This window comes from Chlorocebus sabaeus, chromosome 12 (genome assembly GCF_047675955.1).
Source record: "Chlorocebus sabaeus isolate Y175 chromosome 12, mChlSab1.0.hap1, whole genome shotgun sequence".
NCBI lineage: Eukaryota > Metazoa > Chordata > Mammalia > Primates > Cercopithecidae > Chlorocebus > Chlorocebus sabaeus.
The window spans coordinates 104,502,052-104,522,088 of NC_132915.1; the positions used below are offsets into that span (position 1 = coordinate 104,502,052).

The window sequence follows — 20,037 nt, forward strand, 5'->3', positions numbered from 1 at the left end:
TACTCTTAGAGGGGTCAAAATTATATGTGGGCCAGGCGCGGTGGCTCACACCTCTAATCCCAGCGCTTTGGGAGGCAGAGTCAGGAGGATTGCTTGAACCCATAAGTTCGAAACCAGTCTGGGCAATGTGGCAAAACCCTGTATCTACCAAAAATATACAGAAGTTAGCCAGGTATGGTGATGTATGCCTGTAGTCCTAGCTACTAGGGAGGCAGAGATGGGAGATCACTTGAACTCAGGAGGTTGTGGCTGTGGTTAGATGTGATTGTGCCACTGCACTGCGGGTTGGGTGACAGAACGAGACTCTGTCTCAAAAAAAAAAAAAAAAAAAAGGTTTTTATGTAGATTTGCAACATGTGGGCATAGGGGGAGTAAGTTACCCTAAGTCCACAATTTTCTTTCTTTCTTTTTTTTTTTTTGAGACAGAATCTCGTGCTGTTGCCCAGGCTAGAGTGCAACGGTGTGATCTCAGCTCACTGCTCGCTGCAACCTCTGCCTGCCAAGTTCAAGCGATTCTCCTGCCTCAGTCTCCTGAATAGCTGGGATTATAGGCATGTGCCACCATGCCCGGCTAATTTTTGTATTTTTAGTAGAGACGGGGTTTCAACGTGTTGGTCAGGCTGGTCTCGAACTCCTGACCTTGTGATCCGCCCACCTCGGCCTCCCAAAGTGCTGGGATTACAGGCGTGAGCCACCGTGCCCAGCAACCTAAGTCCACAATTTTTAAGGGTCATCTGTACTTTATGTAATCTAGTATATCCAATATGTGATCATTTCAGCATGTAATCAACAGAAAAGATTCCTGGGACGGTCTATGCTTTTTGGTACCATGTTTGAAATCTGTTATGCGTTTACATTCTGAGACTGTCCAGGTTTCCAGTGCTCAGCTGCCACACGTGGCGGTTGGCTCCTCCATCGAGCAGTGATGATCTGGAGCCTGTGTGCTTAGCTGCTGGGTCCTAGAGCTCCTCCTCTTTCCCCAGGGACCTGGGGGTGAGGGAAGGGGCCGTTTTCATTGGGAGCTTTGAGGGTCTGGGTTGAGGATCCTTGTTTTTACGGCAGCCAGAGTCACAGCGGAAGGAGTTTGCAGAGAAGCTGGAGTCCCTGCTGCACCGCGCCTACCACCTGCAGGAGGAGTTCGGCTCCACCTTCCCCACGGACAGTATGCTGCTAGACCTTGGTGAGCTGGGCCCAGCGCAGGCGGGGTGGGCGTGGAGGGTGGCAGGGATGGAGGTGAGGAGAAGGTGCGAGAACCGGGGCGTGGTTCTCTCAGTGCATCCAATGAATTAGAATCCCCAGGGCTCTCCGACCTCACGTGATCCAGCACCTTATGGCACAGATGGGGAAACTGAGGTGTTCCCTTCTCCATGGCAGGCTGGAGCAGAGCTGAGGTGAGGCCCCGGGAGTCCCCAGGAAGTGCACCTGGCTCCATGCCCTTGGGTGCGGCCTTGGGGTTCGTGTGGCAGCATCTCCCTGATGGCTCTCCCAGGCCTCTGCTTTGAGTCCTTTCCCGTGGCTCAAACTGGGTGGGTGGATGGGGTGACTCACGGGAGGTTCACCCTGAGCAGGCCAATGGCCAAGAACAGAAGTGCTGTTGTTGGGTGCGTTGAGGTGAAATGATGTGACATGCTGAGGGGGAACCAAGTCGTTCTGCCAAACAGCCACTGTCCTCTTCAGACCCCTGCGGTGAATGACACCTTGGCCCCTCCCTGTGCACTCAGCCCTGCGGGCCCCTCAGACTCCCGAGGGTCTGGCTCCCTGGCTCTGCCAGTGGGGACACAGAACCGGAGTGGGTCGGCTGAGCCACGCTCCCTGCCCTGGCTTCTCCCCACGTGCTCTGGGCGTGGCTTCTCTGTTGGAGGAATCTGCCTCCTGTGGCCTCGCTACGTGGCAGAAAGGGCTGGGGGGACCTTTAGGGCGGCCCGCTGCAGGTCTGTGGCCTTTGCTTACTTGCTTGACAATCCTTTCCTGAGCACCCTTGGAGGTCCACACCCCTCAGCTCTTGGGCGAGCAGGGAGGGGAACTCCAGGTTAGTGGCTGTGGACTCTCTTGAGCCCTTGGTATCAATGGCTGAGTTTCAGCTTGTCAGAGGAGAGAGGCGGTTTCCCCGGGGCCACACAGTACAAGGTCCTCCCCCTGCAGAGCTTGGGGGCCTTCGGGTCTCAGGTCCAGCGGTGCAACCTGTGAGCTTGGCAGAGCTGCTCACCAGCCAAGGGCTCACACCTGAGGCTGATGACCTCAGAGGATGTCGTGGGTATTGAAGGAGGCCACTTACCGAGGCGAGGAGTCCAGTGTCCTCTTGCAGAAGCGCTTGGCATGTCAGAGCTTTGCCACTGAGCGTGGGAATCACAGGCCCTGGATGACGCCTCCCCTGGGCCTGATGGGGGGCTTGGTGTACCGGGATTCCAGCCGAGCACTGTGCTGGGAGTCTCAGCCTGCTCTCTCTTGCTGCTCTTCCCAGAGAGGACCCTCATGCTGCCCCTGACCGAGGGCTCTCTGCAGCTGCGGGCGGACGACGAGGACAGCCTGACCTCAGAGGATTCCTTCTTCTCTGCCACCGAGGTGACTGGGGGTCGGGACCAAGCCTGGGGTGGGGTGAAGGCTGGGCCTCCTCTGCAGGCCCACGGGGCCAGCACTGGGTCATGGGAAACTGGAGGCATTTTCTCCGACAGGAGCAGAATTTGGACGCTCTCACGGGCCTCTTCGAAGCTGTTGGGGATGGGGGGTGCTGAGAAGTCAGGGGCCGTTGTCCTGTAGGTGAGAGCAGGGGTTCTGCCCCGAAGGGCTCCAGCCTGTGCTGGCCTCTCACTTCTCCAGACCGCTGTGCCCATTGCTTGGCCTCAGTCTCCTGCCATGGGCACATGGATCAGGCACTGTGTCCTTCCCTGGGACCGGAGGATGTGCGCTTGTGTCCTTTAGGTGGCCTTTTTGGGAAGGACCCCTGGAGATGGGGATGCTGAGGGCCAGAGCTGGGCTCGAACTGGGGCCTCCTGGCCAGTGTTTCCTCTGACATCCCCTCAGGGAGGTTAGCAGTGGGCAGGCACGTGGGGTGGCCGCTGTGGCCAACCAGCGGGCAGGTGCGCTCCCGCTGTGGTGTGCTGCTCACACGGGCTCCCCGGTCTCTTCCTTTGCACCCTCCCCCAGCTCTTTGAGTCCCTGCAGACCGGAGATTACCTGATCCCACTCTCCAGACCCGCTGCTGCCTATGAGGAGGCCCTGCAGCTGGTGAAGGAGGGGAAAGTACTCTGCCGAACCCTCAGGTGAGCGGGTGTGGAGGGAGGGAGGGAGCAGGAGGTGGTGGGTGATCCCGGCCCTTGCACGGCCCTTGCGGGAGGCGGAGAAGCCAGCAGTGCTTGGTGAGGACTCAGACTGAGTGAGTCCAGGCTGCCTGAGCGCCATGGTGAGCTGGTGACAGCTCCTCCGCCAGCTGCAGAGGGCCTGGATGGACCCATACTGGCAGGTCTGGTACCAATAATAACAGTAACAAATGAACGTAATTAATAAAGAACAATAGTTACTACCTTTTCTAAATTCTAAGAGGGTGTTTGCTTCTACAGCACATACGCTAAAAAAAATTGGAATGATACAGAGATTAGCGTGGTCCCAACATAAGGATAACACGCAGATTTACCGAGCATTCCATATAAAAACAAAAGGAAATTCTCAGGAGGTTACAGCCATAGCCACACAGGGGGCACTGGCTCTAAGTGCAATGTCTGGACCCAGCCCCTCCGTAGGAGAGGTCAGGAACCCAGGCCGTGGGGACAGACAGGCCCGGACTCCCTCCAAATTCTGCCACCCTGAACAAGTCGCTTAACTTCTCTTAGCCTCAGTTTCCTTGTCTGTGGTTATATTTAGGCCTCTTCACCATCTTATATTAACTTTTTAATTAACTTTTTTGTATGATAAGAGACTGAGAACTTGACTTTTTTTTTTTTTTTCTTTTTTAAAGTAGAGATGGGGTTTCACTGTGTTGGCCAGACTGGTCTCAAACTCCTGACCTCAAGTGATCTACCTGCCTCAGCCTCCCAAAGTGCTGGGACTGCAGGCGTGAGCCTCCGCACTCGGCCTGAGAACTTGGCTTTTTGGTCATGGCTTGCAGACTTCAGTATGTATGTTTAAAAGTTAATCTGGAGCTGGGCACAGTGGCTCATGCTTATAATCCCAGTACTTTGGGAGGTCGAGGCAGGCAGATCACCTGAGGTCAGGAGTTTGAGACCAACCTGGCCAATATGGTGTAAACCCCATCTCTACTAAAAATATAAAAATTAGCTGGGCGTGGTGGCACATACCTGTAGTCCCAGCTACTCAGGAGGCTGAGACAGGAGGATCGCTTGAACCCAGGAGGGAGAGGTTGTAGTGAGTGGAGATCATGCCACTGCACTCTAGCCTGGGCAACAGAGCAAGACTCCATCTCAAAAAAAAAAAAAAAAAAAGAACTGAGCTGGGCGCCGTGGCTCACGCCTGTAATCCCAGCACTTTGGGAGGCAGAAGCAGGCAGATCACTTGAGGTCAGGAGTTCAAGACCAACCTGGTTAACATGGTGAAATCCCGTCTCTACTAAAAATACAAAAATTAGCCAGGCATGGTGGTGCATGGCTGTAATCCCAGCTACTCGGGAGGCTGAGGCAGGAGAATTGCTTGAACCTGGGAGGCAGAGGTTGCAGTGAGCTGAGATTGTACCATTGCACTCCAGCCTGAGCGACAGAACGAGACTCTGTCTTAAAAAAAAAAAAAAAAGTTTGCCGGGCACGGTGGCTCACACCTGTAATCCCAGCACTTTGGGAGTCCATGGTGGGTGGATCACGAGGTCAGGAGATCGAGACCATCCTGGCTAACATGGTGAAACCCCTTCTCTACTAAAAATACAAAAAAATTACCCAGGCGTGGTGGCGGGCGCCTGTAGTCCCAGCTACTCGGGAGGCTGAATCAGGAGAATGGCGTCAACCCGGAGGCAGAGCTTGCAGTGAGCCGAGATCACGCCACTGCACTCCAGCCTGGGTGACAGAGCGAGACTCCATCTCAAAAAAAAAAAAAAAGTTCACTGACCAGAAATGAATCAGACACTGGCTGAAGTGATCCGGGTGATCCGCCACATCTGCCGTCAGGAGGCAGTTTGGCCATTTTGGTTCTTTGCCAGTGAAGTGTGGGGCTGGTTGTAGCCTAAGGAGGCCTCGGTCATCTCTGTACCCAGTGCCTTAGAGGCTGATACGTCCTCAGAGATCATCCAGGCAGCCTCGTCCTTTGGCCTGGGAAGACCAAGGCCTCAAGGGAGGCAGGCACCAGCCAGAGGCCACACTGCTGGGCTGAGGCAGGGCCAGGGCTGGAGCCAGAGCCTCCCACCTCCCCACCCAGGTGCCACCTCCCCCCCGGGGCATCGCTGGGCAGGGACCAGGTTGTGTGACGCCGTCTGTCCTCCCCTCAGGACGGAGCTGCTGGGCTGCTACAGCGACCAGGACTTTCTGGCCAAGCTGCACTGTGTGCGCCAGGCCTTTGAGGTGGGTGTGGCCTGGGGCTTCCTCGGGGTTGGGAGGCAAGGGGTAGTCAGGCTGGCCGTGGCTGTGTGGCATGTACGTGGCCTCCTGGTCCCTGGCCAGGCCTGCTCCCACACTGGGCTCCTCTGTGGCAGGTGGGCCACCTACCCGGCCTCTTCTGTGGCCCTCTCCGTGGGCTTTGAGGGATTGCCATGCCTGGCAGCTCACTCCCCTCCCTTCCTCCTTCCCTAGGGGCTTCTGGAAGACAAGAGTAACCAGCTTTTCTTCGGGAAAGTGGGCCGACAGATGGTGACAGGCCTGATGACCAAGGCTGAGAAGGTAGCAGGGAGTGGGATAGTGGGGCAAATTATAAAATGCAAACCACAGAGGGTCCCCCTGAACCCCATCTGCCAGAACACCTGTGCACAGGCTGATATGTGTTCCTCCTACTCCGTTCTGTAGACTCTCCAACCAGGGATGTCGTTATTCCGTTTCTAAGTCTTTGCGCCCTACTTACCATCCCGCAGTTTACTCTGGAGTGTAGCGGCGTGTGGTGTCCGTCTCTCCATGCCAGCACTGGGAGGGGTGTTCCCCGACTGTGGAGTGTCCCATGGCGTGAAGAGCGCCACACGTAGCCTCCATTCCCTGCCGGATGGACACCTAGGCTGTCTGATGTTCACCATCACAGACATCACTACTATAATCTTCCTTATACAGCTCTCTCGTGAGGTTTTCTGTGTGGCAAAGCCCTGGATATGACATTTCTGGGTCCTGGACATTTAGAAGCCCGGCAGATATTGCTAGTTTGCCCTCCAAAAGGCCTTCACAACTTACATCGCTGCCAGCAAATAAGGCTGTTTCCTTGCATCTCTAATTCATGATGAGGTTGCAGAATTGTTTTGATGATTGGTTACTCGTCTTTTTTGTTTTCCTTAACAGGTTTGAGCAAAGTTTTATGAACAGGTTGGACAGATGATTCTAAAACACACATCTAACCTCACTAGCCAGCTACCTACAACCCTCGCTTGTGCCTGCTGCCCTTGGGCTGAAGGCCAAGCTCTCTTTGGTGGTTTGCTGCCCTGTGAGCTTTGTCCTGTCCGGCTGAAGGGCCTGCTTCTAGTGCACCAGACTTGCTGCCTGATCTGGGCTTTGCATATGCTCTTCTCTGCCCCAGAAGCACTGTTGCTCAATCTTGTTTTTTTTTTTTTTGAGGCAGGGTTTCACTCCTGCCACCCAGGCTGGAGTGCAATGGCACGATCTCGTCTCACTGCAACCTCCACCTCCCAGGCTCATGTGATCCTCCTACCTCAGCCTCCTTAGTAGCTGGGGTTACAGGCACGCGTCACTGCGCCTGGCTAATTTTTGTATTTTTCGTAGAGACAGGGTTTTGCTATGTTGCCCAGGCTGATCTCAAACTCCTGATCTCAGGTGATCCACCTTCCTTGGCCTCCCAAAGTGCTGGGATTACAGATGTGAGCCACCACACCTGTCCTCAATCTTTTTTTTTTTTTTTTTTTTTTAAACTGTATTGTGAAATACACATAGTAGAGAGTGTAAAAAGTATAGGATTTGGCCAGGTATGGTGGCTCACGCTTGTAATCCCAGCACCTGAGAGCCTGAGATGGGAGGATTGCTTGAGGCCAGGAGTTCAAGGCTGCAGTGAGCCAATGATTGCACCACTGCTCTCCAGCCTGGTCAACAGAGTGAGACCCTGTCTCAAAAAAACAAAAACAAACAAAAACACCCAAAAAGTGTAAGATTTTTTTTTTTTTTTTTGAGACAGAGACTTTCTGTGTTGTCCAGGCTGGAGTGCAGTGGCACGATCTTGACTCACTGCAACCTCTGCCTCCCAGGTTCAAGTGATTCTCCTGCCTTAGTCTCCCTCCCAAGTAACTGGGATTACAGGCGTGTGCCACCACACCCAGCTAATTTTTGTATTTTCAGTAGAGACAGGGTTTCACCATGTTTGCCAGGCTGGTCTCGAACTCCTGACCTCAGGTAATCCACCAGCCTCAGGCCTCCTAAAGTGCTGGGATGACAGGTGTGAGCCACCAGGCCCAGCCTATGTATAGGATTTAATGAAAGACAAACCCTGTATAACCAGCACCCAGGTTAAGAAGTAGGACATATACCAGTACCTGGAAGCCCCCCACCCCACTTTTTCCTCTGTCCCCCTCCCTTCCCCCTTCCTTGGTCACTTGTTATCTGAGTATCCCCAGCCTTCTCTGTCCCCAGGAGGTTATCACCTGACTCATCGTCTGACGCCCGAGAGAACCCTTGGGCTCACCGTGGCGGTGTGGCCTCACTGCCCTGCCTCCTGCTCATGGGCTGCCTTGTCCTTCCTCCCCTATTATTCAGTTAGCTCCATGAGGGCCAGGGCCAGAACTGTCCTGGCACAGGTGTGTGCCCCATCCAGGGCCTGGCACAGGGCGGGTACTGCATCAGCATTCCTCGGATATTCTCCCGGCAGCGGCTGTTTACCTGGCTGTGAGCTCAGTGTGTACTCAGTGGTTCTTCACTACGGGGAGTTCATTCAAGCCTCACTGCAATTTCTGCTTGGCGGATGAGGACACTGAGCCCAGGAAGGGAAGGGGGCTTGTCCAGGGTACTGAGTATGTGAAGGGTAGACTGGATTTGAAGCCAGGTGGCCCGGACCCAGCCTGAGCCCTTAACTTGGTTGGTGGGCCTCCCCAGGAAGCAGGGTGAGTGAACAAGTGAAGGAGGGCTAAGGGGGTGCCAGGGCCCCACCCTCTAGGGAGCTCCCTTTGCAACCTTCCCAGTATGGAACTTTGGTTTTATTAAGAAATGAAAGCCGTTTAGCAGCACCTGAGTGCCAGAGCCTGCACCGCACCCTGGGACTGGAGCAGTAACTGAGGTGGCTCTATTAGGGCTGGGGCCAGGCCCTGGCCTGGGAAGATGCTAGTCCTGTGGGAGGCACCGAGGGACTGGGGTTGTAGCATCAGGCCACTCGCTCAACTTGGTGTCAGTGGGGCGACCACAAAACCTCATCGCGTATCAGTGGCCTCCTGTGGAAATGGGTGTGTCCTGGGGACCTTATGCGATAACATACGGCATGCTCAGGTGTCAAGGACCAGCCCATATCTTCATCATTGTCACCGTTTGCCGATGAGAAAACAGACTCAGTGCGGTTAAGGGATGGCCTAGGATCATCCTGGCGAAATCTCTTTAAAATGTAAATACTTTTTAAAACATTTGGGGCCATGTGCAGTGGCTCTGCCTATAATCTCAGCATTTTGGGAGGCCAAGGTGGGTGGATCACCTGAGGTCCAGACCAGCCTGGCCAACATGGAGAAACCCCGTCTCTACTAAAAATACAAAAATTAGCTGGGTGTGATGGCAGGCACCTGTAATCTCAGCTACTTGGGAGACTGAGGCAGGAGAATCACTTGAACCTGGAAGGCGGAGGCCACAGTGAGCTGAGATCGCGCCACTGCACTCCAGCCAGGGCGACAAAGACTTAAAGAAAAAAAAAGGCCAGGTGCAGTGTGGCTCATGCCTGTAATCCCAGCACTTTGGGAGGCCGAGGTGGGCAGATCATGAGGTCAGGAGATCAAGACTATCCTGGCTAACCCGGTGAAACCCCGTCTCTACTAAAAATACAAAAAAAGTAGGCAGGCGTGGTGGCGGGCACCTGTAGTCTCAGCTTCTCGGGAGGCTGAGGCAGGAGAATGGTGTGAACCCAGGAGGCGGAGCTTGCAGTGAGTCGAGATCGCACTCCTGCACTCCAGCCTGGGCGACAGAGCGAGACTCCGTCTCAAAAAAAAAAAAAGGTCACGAGTTAATCCATGCTGAGAACCAACCCTGACACTTCAGTGTTTTTCTACATCTGTAAATGCAGATCCACATCTGAAAAGAGGATTCCAAACCCCAGCTAATCTTCAGGGTCCTAGAGAGTGAAGGATGCATCATGTGTGCCGAGAGCCTCCATGCTGTGCAGGGCGCTTTAAACACCATTTGTTGAAGGCTTTGGTGCTGGACTGACTGTGTCACACACGAGCTCAGCAACTGCCCTAGAAGAGTCTCATCAGGGTGGGGCTGTAGCTTCTCCCCTTTCCCCGTTGAGGTCCAAGGTCACGGAGATTTGAACCTTCAGCTGCTTGACTCTAATCCTCCCATTCTGTGTCCCTCCAAAGTGAGATCACACTGTCACACTAGGCACTCGTGGAAGGCAGCAGGCGTTCAGCAGAGGAGCTGGCTTGAGACCTGACAGCGTGCCCTGGTTCTCTGGAGAAGCACGCTGTGCTAAGTAGGAGACACTTCTCTGCTACGTTTTCTCTGTGCCTGCTGCGTGGGGATGGGCCCCAGCCGTGCCTTGGCATGTCCCCCATCCACAGGCCAGCCTGTCCCTGTGGGTCTTGTCCAGTGACCAGGATGGGCCGTGCTTCTCCCCACAGAGCCCCAAAGGCTTCCTGGAGAGCTACGAGGAGATGCTGAGCTATGCCCTACGGCCCGAGACCTGGGCCACAACACGGCTGGAGCTGGAGGGCCGAGGGGTGAGTTGCTTTGTGCTGAACCCCAACATCCTGGGCTCCCCTGCATCTGAGCAGCAAGGGGGTTCCTGTGCCAAGCTCTACCTCAGTTCCAAGCGGCTGAGACGGTTCCATCGCTGCTCACAGCCCCCAGTTCCTGCCCTACCCCAGGCCAAGGCGGAGGGAGGAATGGCCTCAGCTACACCCATTGCACAGCAGAGCGGGGAAGACGTGTCCCCCCGACGTGTGCTCATGCTCTAGCCCCCCAGCCTCAGTCTCCCCATCTGGAAAGTGGCCCCGAGGCTCCAGCAGTGCCCCCATGCATGAGCCTCCCGGGGGCACCCTCTGCAGGTGGTATGCATGAGCTTCTTCGACATCGTGCTGGACTTTATCCTTATGGACGCCTTTGAGGACCTGGAGAACCCCCCGGCCTCGGTGCTCGCCGTCCTGCGGAACCGCTGGCTGTCAGACAGCTTCAAGGAGACGGTGGGTCACTGCCCTGCTCCCAGACCCACGCTTGCTCACATCAGCCCATGCGGTTGCTTGGCTCCATTCCCTCTGTCCCTAGCACTGGCACCAGGGCTGGGCCCTCACCCCCTAGATCCGGGGCTGCCAGGCCTGGGAGACCGCAGTCTGCTCTGGAGAAGCCTCCAGGGTGCCCCGTTGCTGCCTGGTGCCCCAGTTTAGAACCAACGTGGTGTGCGTTTTCTTCCTATTGAGTGGTTTCACTTCTGTGCTGGTATGAATTCGATTCCATTTTAATGCATCCTGTTAAATCAAGTTAAAAGAGGGGAAAGCAAAACCAAAAAGATAAAAAGGCACAGAGCGAGAGACAGCCCAGCACAGGACCCCCAGCAAGGCAAGCAGTGACATTCCAGCAGCCGGGCTGTGCTGCCCGGACCCAGGCTTCTGCGAGGCGGTTTACGAGTGGAACCATTGCTCCCGCAACCACCAAATGAGGTGGGAGTGCTGTGTTGTGCCCCTTTACAGAAGAGGAGACTGAGGCTCAGAGAAGATCCAGCAGTAAGATTAGAGTCGATTCAAGTTTAGGTATGTCTAAGTCCAAAATCAGAGGAGGAAGCAGCAGAGCTTAGGCACCCAGCCCCATCTTCCTGCTTGGAGTGGGGTGAGCTGGGTTTAAGAGCTTGGTCCTGGGCTGACAGAGGGTGAGGGGCTGTGGGCTAGGCCCATTTTGACAGCCGGGGGACATCCTATCTTTGATGTAGGCCTTGGCCACTGCTTGCTGGTCGGTCCTGAAAGCCAAGAGGAGGCTGCTGATGGTGAGTGACTGGGCAGGCCCAGGGGAGCATGAGCTGGGCTGAGAGGCAGCTTGGTGGGGAGCGGAGCTGGTGCAGGGCGGCCTCGCTGAGCCACTTGGACTTCACCGCTCATGGCCCCGGCCCCCTTCTTCCGCCGTTACCTCTCCCTGGGCCGGGAGCTCCCCAGAGGTGTATGTAGACCCACTTGTTCTCCTCCCCAGGCCCAGCACAGAGCAGGCCACTGGGGAGGGGAACGGACACCCTAGGGTGGTGGCCACAGGGCTGGCAGCTGGCCTGGTGCAGGCATCTCAGTGGGGACAGGATACCCAGGAGCAAGCAGAGCACTGTCCCTCCTGCCCTTTCCCCGCCCCAGTCAGGCCGCTGTAATCTCCGCTCCCAGGCTGCGACTGGCTGCACTATCTGGGCTGTGGTTTGTCGTTCCCCTCTGCGGCCAGGCTCTGCTGCCCTGCTGATATCAGCTGCCGGGGCCACGTGCTCCAGGCACTTCCCCCGGAGCCACCATGGCCCCACCTTGTGCAGTTCTCACAGCGGCCCACGGTTACCCTGTCTGCACAAGAGACATGTGAGAGTGGGCTTTGAAAGCTCGAGTCACTGCCCAGGGTCATCTAGCAGGAAAGTACATGAGCTGGGGCGACCTCTAAAGCCCAGCCCTTTATGTGACACCTGGGCCTGGTGCCCCAGCCTGGCCCCTCAGCCTTGTGCCCACCCGCAGGTGCCTGACGGCTTCATCTCCCATTTCTACTCCGTATCGGAGCATGTGAGCCCTGTCCTAGCCTTCGGCTTCCTTGGACCCAAACCTCAGCTCGCTGAAGTCTGTGCTTTCTTCAAGGTAAACAGGGAGCAGTTCTCGTTCTTTCCTGACCCCTGCGCTGGGCACAGGCATCCTGGGAGGTGCCAGGAATGGGGTGAGGGCCTGGGCCTAGGCCTGCTCCCAGAGAGAAGGCAGAGCCGGACCCACGTGGTTCCAGAGGAAGCAGCAAGAGGGAGGAACCTGGGGATGGAGAGGACGGGCTGGGGCTCTGGTGGTGGAGAAGGGGACTTGGGGTGACTTGGAGGGCATCATGGTGGGCAGCAGCCTGCGCCAGGCCCGACACCAGCCCTGCTCCCCCAGCACCAGATTGTGCAGTACCTGAGGGACATGTTCGACCTGGACAATGTGCGCTACACATCAGTGCCCGCGCTGGCAGACGACATCCTGCAACTGTCCCGGCGCCGCAGCGAGATCCTGCTGGGGTACCTGGGGGTGCCCGTGGCCAGCAGCACAGGCCTGAATGGGACGCTACCCCCGAGAGAACGGGCCCCTGGGGGAGCTGCCGTAGAGGTGGCACGGGCTGGGAGGCGGCAGAGAGAAGGCTCCTCCTCCCTTCCCTGGGTTGGTATCTGACAGCTGTGGTGGCTGAGGGCCAGTTGCCCCTGACCTTGCCCCACTCCCATCATCTGGGAGTCCCCAAGGCCTAGAGGGGAAATTTCCATGGAGAAGAATGGAACAGTCCCTGGGGGAAGCAGAGGCCAGGACCAGTGGGGCCCCCGGGAGAGAAAGGCAGTGAGAGGGGAGTGTTGTGGAGAATTGGGATAGGCAGAGCTGGGATGCCCCAGGTGGGGGACTCCAAAACCTCCCATTGCCCCAGGGCTGCTGACAAGGGGGCTGGGAGGGTGGAAGTGAAGGATGGGGCACAGAGCCCTGTGGTGAAGGTCACAGTGTCCTGAGCTAGAAGCCACCTGTGGCTGCAAGGTCTCAGCATCCAGGCATCCGGCTGTCCTGTCCTGATGGCCTCCCCACCTCGGCCGCCTTCTCAGACAGTTTGCAACTCCAGAGGAGGAGAGTGGGGCCACCTTGGTGGGCAGCAGGTCTGGGCCATCCAGAGGTAGGGCAGAGGTGGGCCTCCCACTCCTGTGCTCTCATCTGGGCAGGGACTGGACCCTTGACAAACCCAAGCACCAAACCAGGACACTGTCCTTTGACATTCCCTCGCCCTGCCAAAGATCGACATTTCTCCTCCCACCTCTGTCACCACCAAAGATGGGCGGAGGTGGAGCTAGGCCCTCCTGCCCCGGTCCATCCCCCTTCCATGAGCCCGGACCTCCCTGGGCAGTGCTAGGCTCTGAGCTGGGGGATCTGACCAGGTGTCACTCAGGCCCCTGTCACCCGTGGGCCCGGGGACCACGTTGGGGGAGGTCGAGAGGATGTATGTGGCCGGACCAGCTTCCCCACCCTCATTAGGACAAGAAACTGTCCAGCACTTTGCCTTCAGTTCAACGCACAAACGCTCCTGGGGCCTCACAGGGGCAGAGCCTCCCCTGGGCCTGCAGAGAGACTCCTGTTAGCAGCGATGTCCTCATGCCGCAGGGTCCAGTTGGCCTGGCAGACTCACTTCTCAGTGTCTTCACCTGAGCAGGTGTCTGTGGCCCCAACGCGTTCTGCTGGAGCTCTGCCCTTTCCAGGTTGAGAGGCCTGCGGGAGAAACAGACTCCCCTCCTGGGTTTCCACACTCAGGAGTCAGAGGACTGGCTCCTGTGACCAGGGCCCCTCTCCCCTGGAAGGGAAAGCGGTCTGGGGATGGGAGGGTGCACCACAGAGAGGAGATGATGCTGGGTGTGGCCATCTTCTGTGGGCCTCTTCGCAGACACAGATTCCATGGGCACTAACTCGCCTCCCAGGCTAATGTCGGGAGGCAGCTTCCAGGGCAGGAAGGACCCTGTGCTCCCCACCCCTCATCCTGACATCCTGTTCATTTGCACTTACCCTGTGCTGTGAATGTAATGGTGGGTCTTGGCCCTGCCCACTCTGATTTGCATTTTCATTTGTCTTTGTTTACACATCCGTGCACTGCCTGTAAGAGTCGATTGTCACAGCTTTGACTTTCGGATGGTAGAGTGTGTGCACTGACTGTGAGTCGAATAAACAATTGAAACGATTTCCTTCCACTTTGCCATGTTGTTGGTTATGTGCATGAATGTTTGCTTCTTGGGGCAGAGCAGGGCACCTGCTCTTTGGGGTGCCATGGGTGAAGGTTCCAGGACAAAGGTCAGGAGAAGCCTGGTGGGGGTGTGATCCTACTTGGGGCCACTTGGCTGCCTGACAGGGTCCAGCCATCCCTAGGCAGGGAGCCCTGGTGGTCAGCGGGGAAGGGTGGGGAGCGGCCAGTGCCACGTTCAAGGCCATGGATGCGCGGTGGGCAGCCTAGCTGTGGACCCCACTCAGGCACCATCTTAGGGAAGTCGATTCTCACTGGCCCTCAGTTTCCACATCTGTAAAATGCAGGCACTGGACTGGGCCAAGGTGTAGACTCACAGGCTTAAAGGTGGTTACCACCCAAGCTGTGAGAGCCAGGGGGAGCGGCTGGAACAGTGGGAACAGGTCCAAGCCTGCCAAATCGTTACATGTTTTCATGGGCAGCTGGAAATCACAAGTTTTATTTTAAAGGTTTTTAAAAAAGAAACTTAAAAAAAATTTTTCAAATGTACAGAAAAATTAAAAAAACATATAAAGAACACTCATAAAACCAACACCTCTGGTCATGTAATTAATATTTGCCATGTTTATCTCATGTATTTCTAAAATACTTTAGCCTAAGTTTCAGGCATGTACTTTACTCTTAAACCTTTAAGCAGAGTTTAAAAACAAGGTAGTTGGCCAGGCGCAGTGGCTCACGCGTGTAATCCCAGCACTTTGGGAGGCCGAGGCGGGCGGATCACGAGGTCAGGAGATCGAGACCATTCTGGCTAACACAGTGAAATCCCGTCTCTACTAAAAATACAAAAAAATTAGCTGGGCGTGGCAGTGGGCACCTGTGGTCCCAGCTACTGAGGAGGCTGAGGCAGGAGAATGGCGTGAACCCGGGCGGCAGAGCTTGCAGTGAGCCGAGATCGTGCTACTGCGTTCCAGCCTGGGCAACAGCAAGACTCTGTCTAAGAAAAAAAAAAAAAAAAGAGGGTAGTCACTTTCTCGTAAGTGGGAGCTGAATGATGAGAACACATGGACACACTGCAGGAAACACACACTGGGGCCTGTCGGAGGGCAGGGGTGGGGAGAAGGGAGAGCATTAGGAAAAATAGCTAGTGGATGCTGGGCTTAATACCTGGGCGATGGGATTGCTGGGCGCAGTGGCTCATGCCTGTAATCCCAGCACTTTGGGAGGTCAAGGCAGGTGGATCACTTGAGGCCAGGAGTTCAAGATCAGCCTGGCCAACATGGTGAAACCCGTCTCTACTAAAAATACAAAAACTTGGCCAGGTGTGGTGGAGGGTGCCTGTAGTCTCAGCTGCTTGGGAGGCTGAGGGATGAGAAGTGCTTGAACCCGGCAGGCAGAGGTTGCAGTGAGCTGAGATCACGCCACTTCACTCCATTCTGGCTGACAAAGGGAACTCTATCTCAAAAAAAAAAAAAAAAAAAAAAAAAAGAGGCCAGGCGCGGTGGCTCAAGCCTGTAATCCCAGCACTTTGGGAGGCCGAGACGGGTGGATCACAAGGTCAGGAGATCGAGACCATCCTGGCTAACACGGTGAAACCCTGTCTCTACTAAGAAATACAAAAAACTAGCCGGGCAAGGTGGCGGGCGCCTGTAGTCCCAGCTACCCGGGAGGCTGAGGCTGGAGAATGGCGTGAACCCGGGAGGCGGAGCTTGTAGTGAGCTGAGATCCGGCCACTGCACTCCAGCCTGGGCTACAGAGTGAGACTCCGTCTCAAAAAAAAAAAAAAAGAAAAAAAGAAAACCTAGGTGATGGGATGATCTGTGCAGCAAACCACCATGGCACACATTTACCTATGTAACAAACCTGCACATCCTGCACATGAATCCCTGAACTTAAAAAACAAAAAACAAGGTCATTCTCCAGAATAACCACAATACCGTGATCACACCTAAAAAAAATAAATAATTCTCGGGGCCGGGCGTGGTGACTCATGCCTGCAATCCCAGCACTTTTCGAGGCTGAGGTGGGGGGATCACATGAGGTCAGGAGTTCAAGACCAGCCTGGCCAACATGGTGAAACCTCGTCTCTACTAAAAATACAAAAATTAGCCAGGCATGGTGGTGCAGGCCTGTAATCCCAGCTATTTGGGAGGCTGAGGCAGGGGAATCATCTGAATCATCACTGCGGAGGTTGCAGTGAGCCGAAATCGCACCACTGCACTCCAGCTTGGGCGACAGAGCAAGACTGTCTCAAAAACAAACAAACAACAAAGAAAAAACAATAATTTTCTAATGTCTTTGCTGAAAATAAGAGCTTTTCCCAATCAACTGGGGATAAACTCCATCTCAAAAGAAGGATAAATGCTCGACTCTTACAGATTTTAGAGACATGAGCTGATATATTAGTCACCTCCCATGCTGGAAAATGTTTGTTTTGGTGTTTTTTGTTTTTTATTTTGGAGACACAGTCTCACTCTGTCACCCAGGCTGGAGTACAGTGGTAGTGTGGTGATCTCAGCTCACTGAAGACTTGACCTCACAGGACCAAGTCATCCTCCCGCCTCAGCCTCCCAAGCAGCGCACCACCACTCCTGGCTAAGTTTTGTATTTTTTGTAGAGACGGGGTCTTGCTGTGTTGCCCAGGGTGGCCTCAAACTTCTGAGCTTAAGCCATTCCCCCTCTTGACCTCCCAAAGTAGGAGGCATGAGCCACTGTGCCCAACTTGTTTTGGTTTGTTTTAAACAGTTTTAATAAGGTATAATTCATACATCATAGATTCACTTGCTTTAATGTTGTTTTAAATAAATTTACAGAGGTGTGTACCAATTACCTCGGTATGGCTGGAGAACATTTGCCATCACCCCCGTGATGCCCACTTGTAGTAAATCCCCCAGTCCCAGGCCAGCATCAAGCTACTCTCTGTATAGATTTGCCTTTTCTGGGCATTTGCTGTAAATGGAATCATCCAATGGGCAGCCTTTATGCTGGGCTTCTTCAGGTGCAAGCATGTTTTGGAGGTTTGTCCATCTGTGGTATGTTTCAGTATTTTATTTCCTTGTTGCTGCACAATATTCTGCAAATGACCTTTTCCTCTTTTTTTTTTTTTTTTTTGAAGAATCTTGCACTGTCGCCCAGGCTGGAGTGCAGTGGCGTGATGTTGGCTCACGGCAACCTCTGCCTCCTGGGTTCAAGCAATTCTCCTGCCTTAGCCTCCCAAGTAGCTGGGACTACAGACGCCAGCCACCATGCCCAGCTATTTTTTTTTTTTTTTTTTTTTTTTTGAGACAGAGTTTCACTCTTTTTGCCCAGGTTGGAGTGCAATGGTGCAATCTTGACTCACCACAACCTCCGCCTCCCGGGTTCAAGCGATTCTCCTGCCTCAGCCTCCCGAGTAGCTGGGATTACAGGCATGCGCCACCACCCCGGCTAATTTTGTATTTTTAGTAGAGATGGGGTTTCTTCATGTTGGTCAGGCTGGTCTTGAACTCCCGACCTCAGGTGATCCACCCACCTCAGCCTCTCAAAGTGCTGGGATTACAGGTGTGAACTACCACGCCCGGGAATTTTTGTATTTTTAGTAGAGGTGGGGTTTTACCATATTGGTCAGGCTGGTCTGGAACTCCTGACCTCATGATCCGCCCACCTCAGCCTCCCAAAGTGCTGGGATTACAGGTGTGAGACTCTATGCCTGGCCATCTCTCAGAGGTTTTTACAACCGAAACTGTCACTTCTAGTTTGACATCACGGGGATCCAGGGCTTCCACAGCCTCCACTGAAATGGCAGTTTCCCGAGGGCAGCACCCAGCTGGCTATGTTCACCCTTCATCCCTGATGCCCACACATGGTCTGGCATGACTGAGGAACTCAAATATTTCCTGAAGTCAACAAATGAACCTCCAACCCAGAAGGCAGCATCACCATGTTTGGGGAAAGAGGCTGTATTAGTCTGTTTTCACGCTGCTGATAAAGACTGGGTAATTTGTAAAGAAAAAGATGTTAATGGATTCATAGTTCCATGTGGCTGGGGAGGCCTCACGATCATGGTGGAAGGCAAAAGGCATGTCCTACATGGCAGCAGGCAAGAGGGAATGAGAGCCAAGCAGAAGGGGGAGCCCCTTATAAAACCATCAGATCTCATGAGACTTATTCACTACCACGAGAACAGTATGGGGGGGAACCACCTCCATCATTCAGTTACTTCCCACCAGGTCCCTCCCACAACATGTGGGAATCATGGGAGCTATAACTCAAGATGAGATTTGGGTGGGGACACAGCCAAACCGTATCAGAGGCCAAGAGAGGGAGAGAGCCCTGTTTCCTAAGGGCGTGCTGGGACTCTGAGCACACAGCAGCGTGGCTGGGGTGCGGTGCAGTTAGACTCTGTACCTCTAATCTCAGGGCCACCTTGTCTGTGAACTCCCTGCCAGAGGAAAGGCCAGAGGTAAAAGGCCAGACCGTGCTCTGGGACAGCTCTGGAAAAGCCTGGGTTTCAGGGCTTGTCTGAGAACCTATGGGGCAGTGGGAGGAGGTGGCCAGCAGCTTGCTTCATGGGATGCAGGGGGTTCTGAACCTGGGCCAGGAGGCCATGGCAAACAGTGTGCCACTCCAAGCCTCACCGTCCTCAGCTACAAGCTGGGCACACTCAGGGCTGCCCTGCAGGGCTGTTGTGAAGGTAACAAGAAGGACGCAGCACCTCTCAGGATGCACAGAGCTGGCGCTGAGAACATCACTGGTCAAACCCTCAGCTCAGCGGGAGGATACAGGCAGCTTGGGCAGCCTCCCCTGGGGCTCCTGGTCATATTCAGGCCTGCACCGCCCAGCCCCTGCCCGACAGCCGGGTCCCACTGTGTCACCACTTCCATCTCCTGCGACCCTGTGAGGGCTCCTAGGCACATCTCCCTCAGAAATGAATCCACAGCTACAAATCCACAGGTACGAATCCATAGCCATGCACAGGTGTTCACAGCAGCACTACTTCTAACACCCCAAACTTAGAAACACCCAAATGTCCATCAAGACTAGAATGGGGGCCGGTCGCAGTGGCTCACATCTGTAATCCCAGCACTTTGGGAGGCTAAGGCAGGAGGACTGTCTGAGGCCATGAGTTCGAGACCAGCCTGGGCAACACAGCGAGACCCTGTCTCTATAAAAAATAAAAACAGACTAGAATGGGAAATAAACTGTGGAATGTTCACCCCATGGAATACCGCACAGCAACAAGAGGAAGCAAATTTCCACTGGAGGCTGCAGCGTGGCTAATGCTCACAACCATAATGTGAGTGAAGAAGCCACATACACAAAAAGTGCAGACTGTAGGCTTCCGTTGACAGAAATTCCACAATCCAGGCCAGGCTCCATGGCTCATGCCTGTAATCCCAGCTCTTTCGGAGGCTGAGGCGGGCGGATCATGAGGTCAAGAGATCAAGACCATCCTGGCCAACATGGTGAAACCCCGTCTCTACTAAAACTACAAAAAAATTAGCTGGGCATGGTGGTACACATCTGTAGTCCCAGCTACTCAGGAGGCTGAGGCATGAGATTTGCTTGAACCCGGGAGGCGGAGCTTGCAGTGAGCTGAGATCACACCACTGCACTGCAGTCTGGGCAACAGAGTGAGACTCCATCTCCAAAAACAAACAAAACAAAACAAAACAAAAACGAAATTACACAATCCAGCCAAACCGAAGGTATGGTGTCGGAAGTTGGAAGTCACCTGGGGTGACTGGAGTGGGCGCCAGGGCTCCTAAGGTCCTGGTTCCTGATGTGGGGGCTGCTTACATGTGTGCTTAGTTTGTGAAACTACATCAAGCTGTATATGTTTGATTTCTGAAATTTTCTGTATGAAATATACACATATACATATATATGTATATATATAATT

General features: G+C 54.5%; 1 protein-coding gene across 1 annotated transcript in view; it reads left to right on the plus strand.

The window, feature by feature from the left end:
- The window catches only part of MIGA2 (mitoguardin 2), a 34,745-nt gene extending 22,162 nt beyond the window's left edge, over window positions 1–12,583 (plus strand). The window contains 11 exon segments of the mRNA XM_037995359.2: window positions 1,063–1,180; window positions 2,462–2,562; window positions 3,145–3,260; window positions 5,426–5,498; window positions 5,727–5,813; window positions 9,890–9,988; window positions 10,316–10,450; window positions 11,191–11,244; window positions 11,957–12,073; window positions 12,356–12,526; window positions 12,528–12,583. Of these exon segments, the coding sequence (XP_037851287.2) occupies window positions 1,063–1,180; window positions 2,462–2,562; window positions 3,145–3,260; window positions 5,426–5,498; window positions 5,727–5,813; window positions 9,890–9,988; window positions 10,316–10,450; window positions 11,191–11,244; window positions 11,957–12,073; window positions 12,356–12,526; window positions 12,528–12,563 (1,107 nt within the window). The 3' untranslated portion in view covers window positions 12,564–12,583.
- Window positions 12,584–20,037: the final 7,454 nt, after the last annotated feature.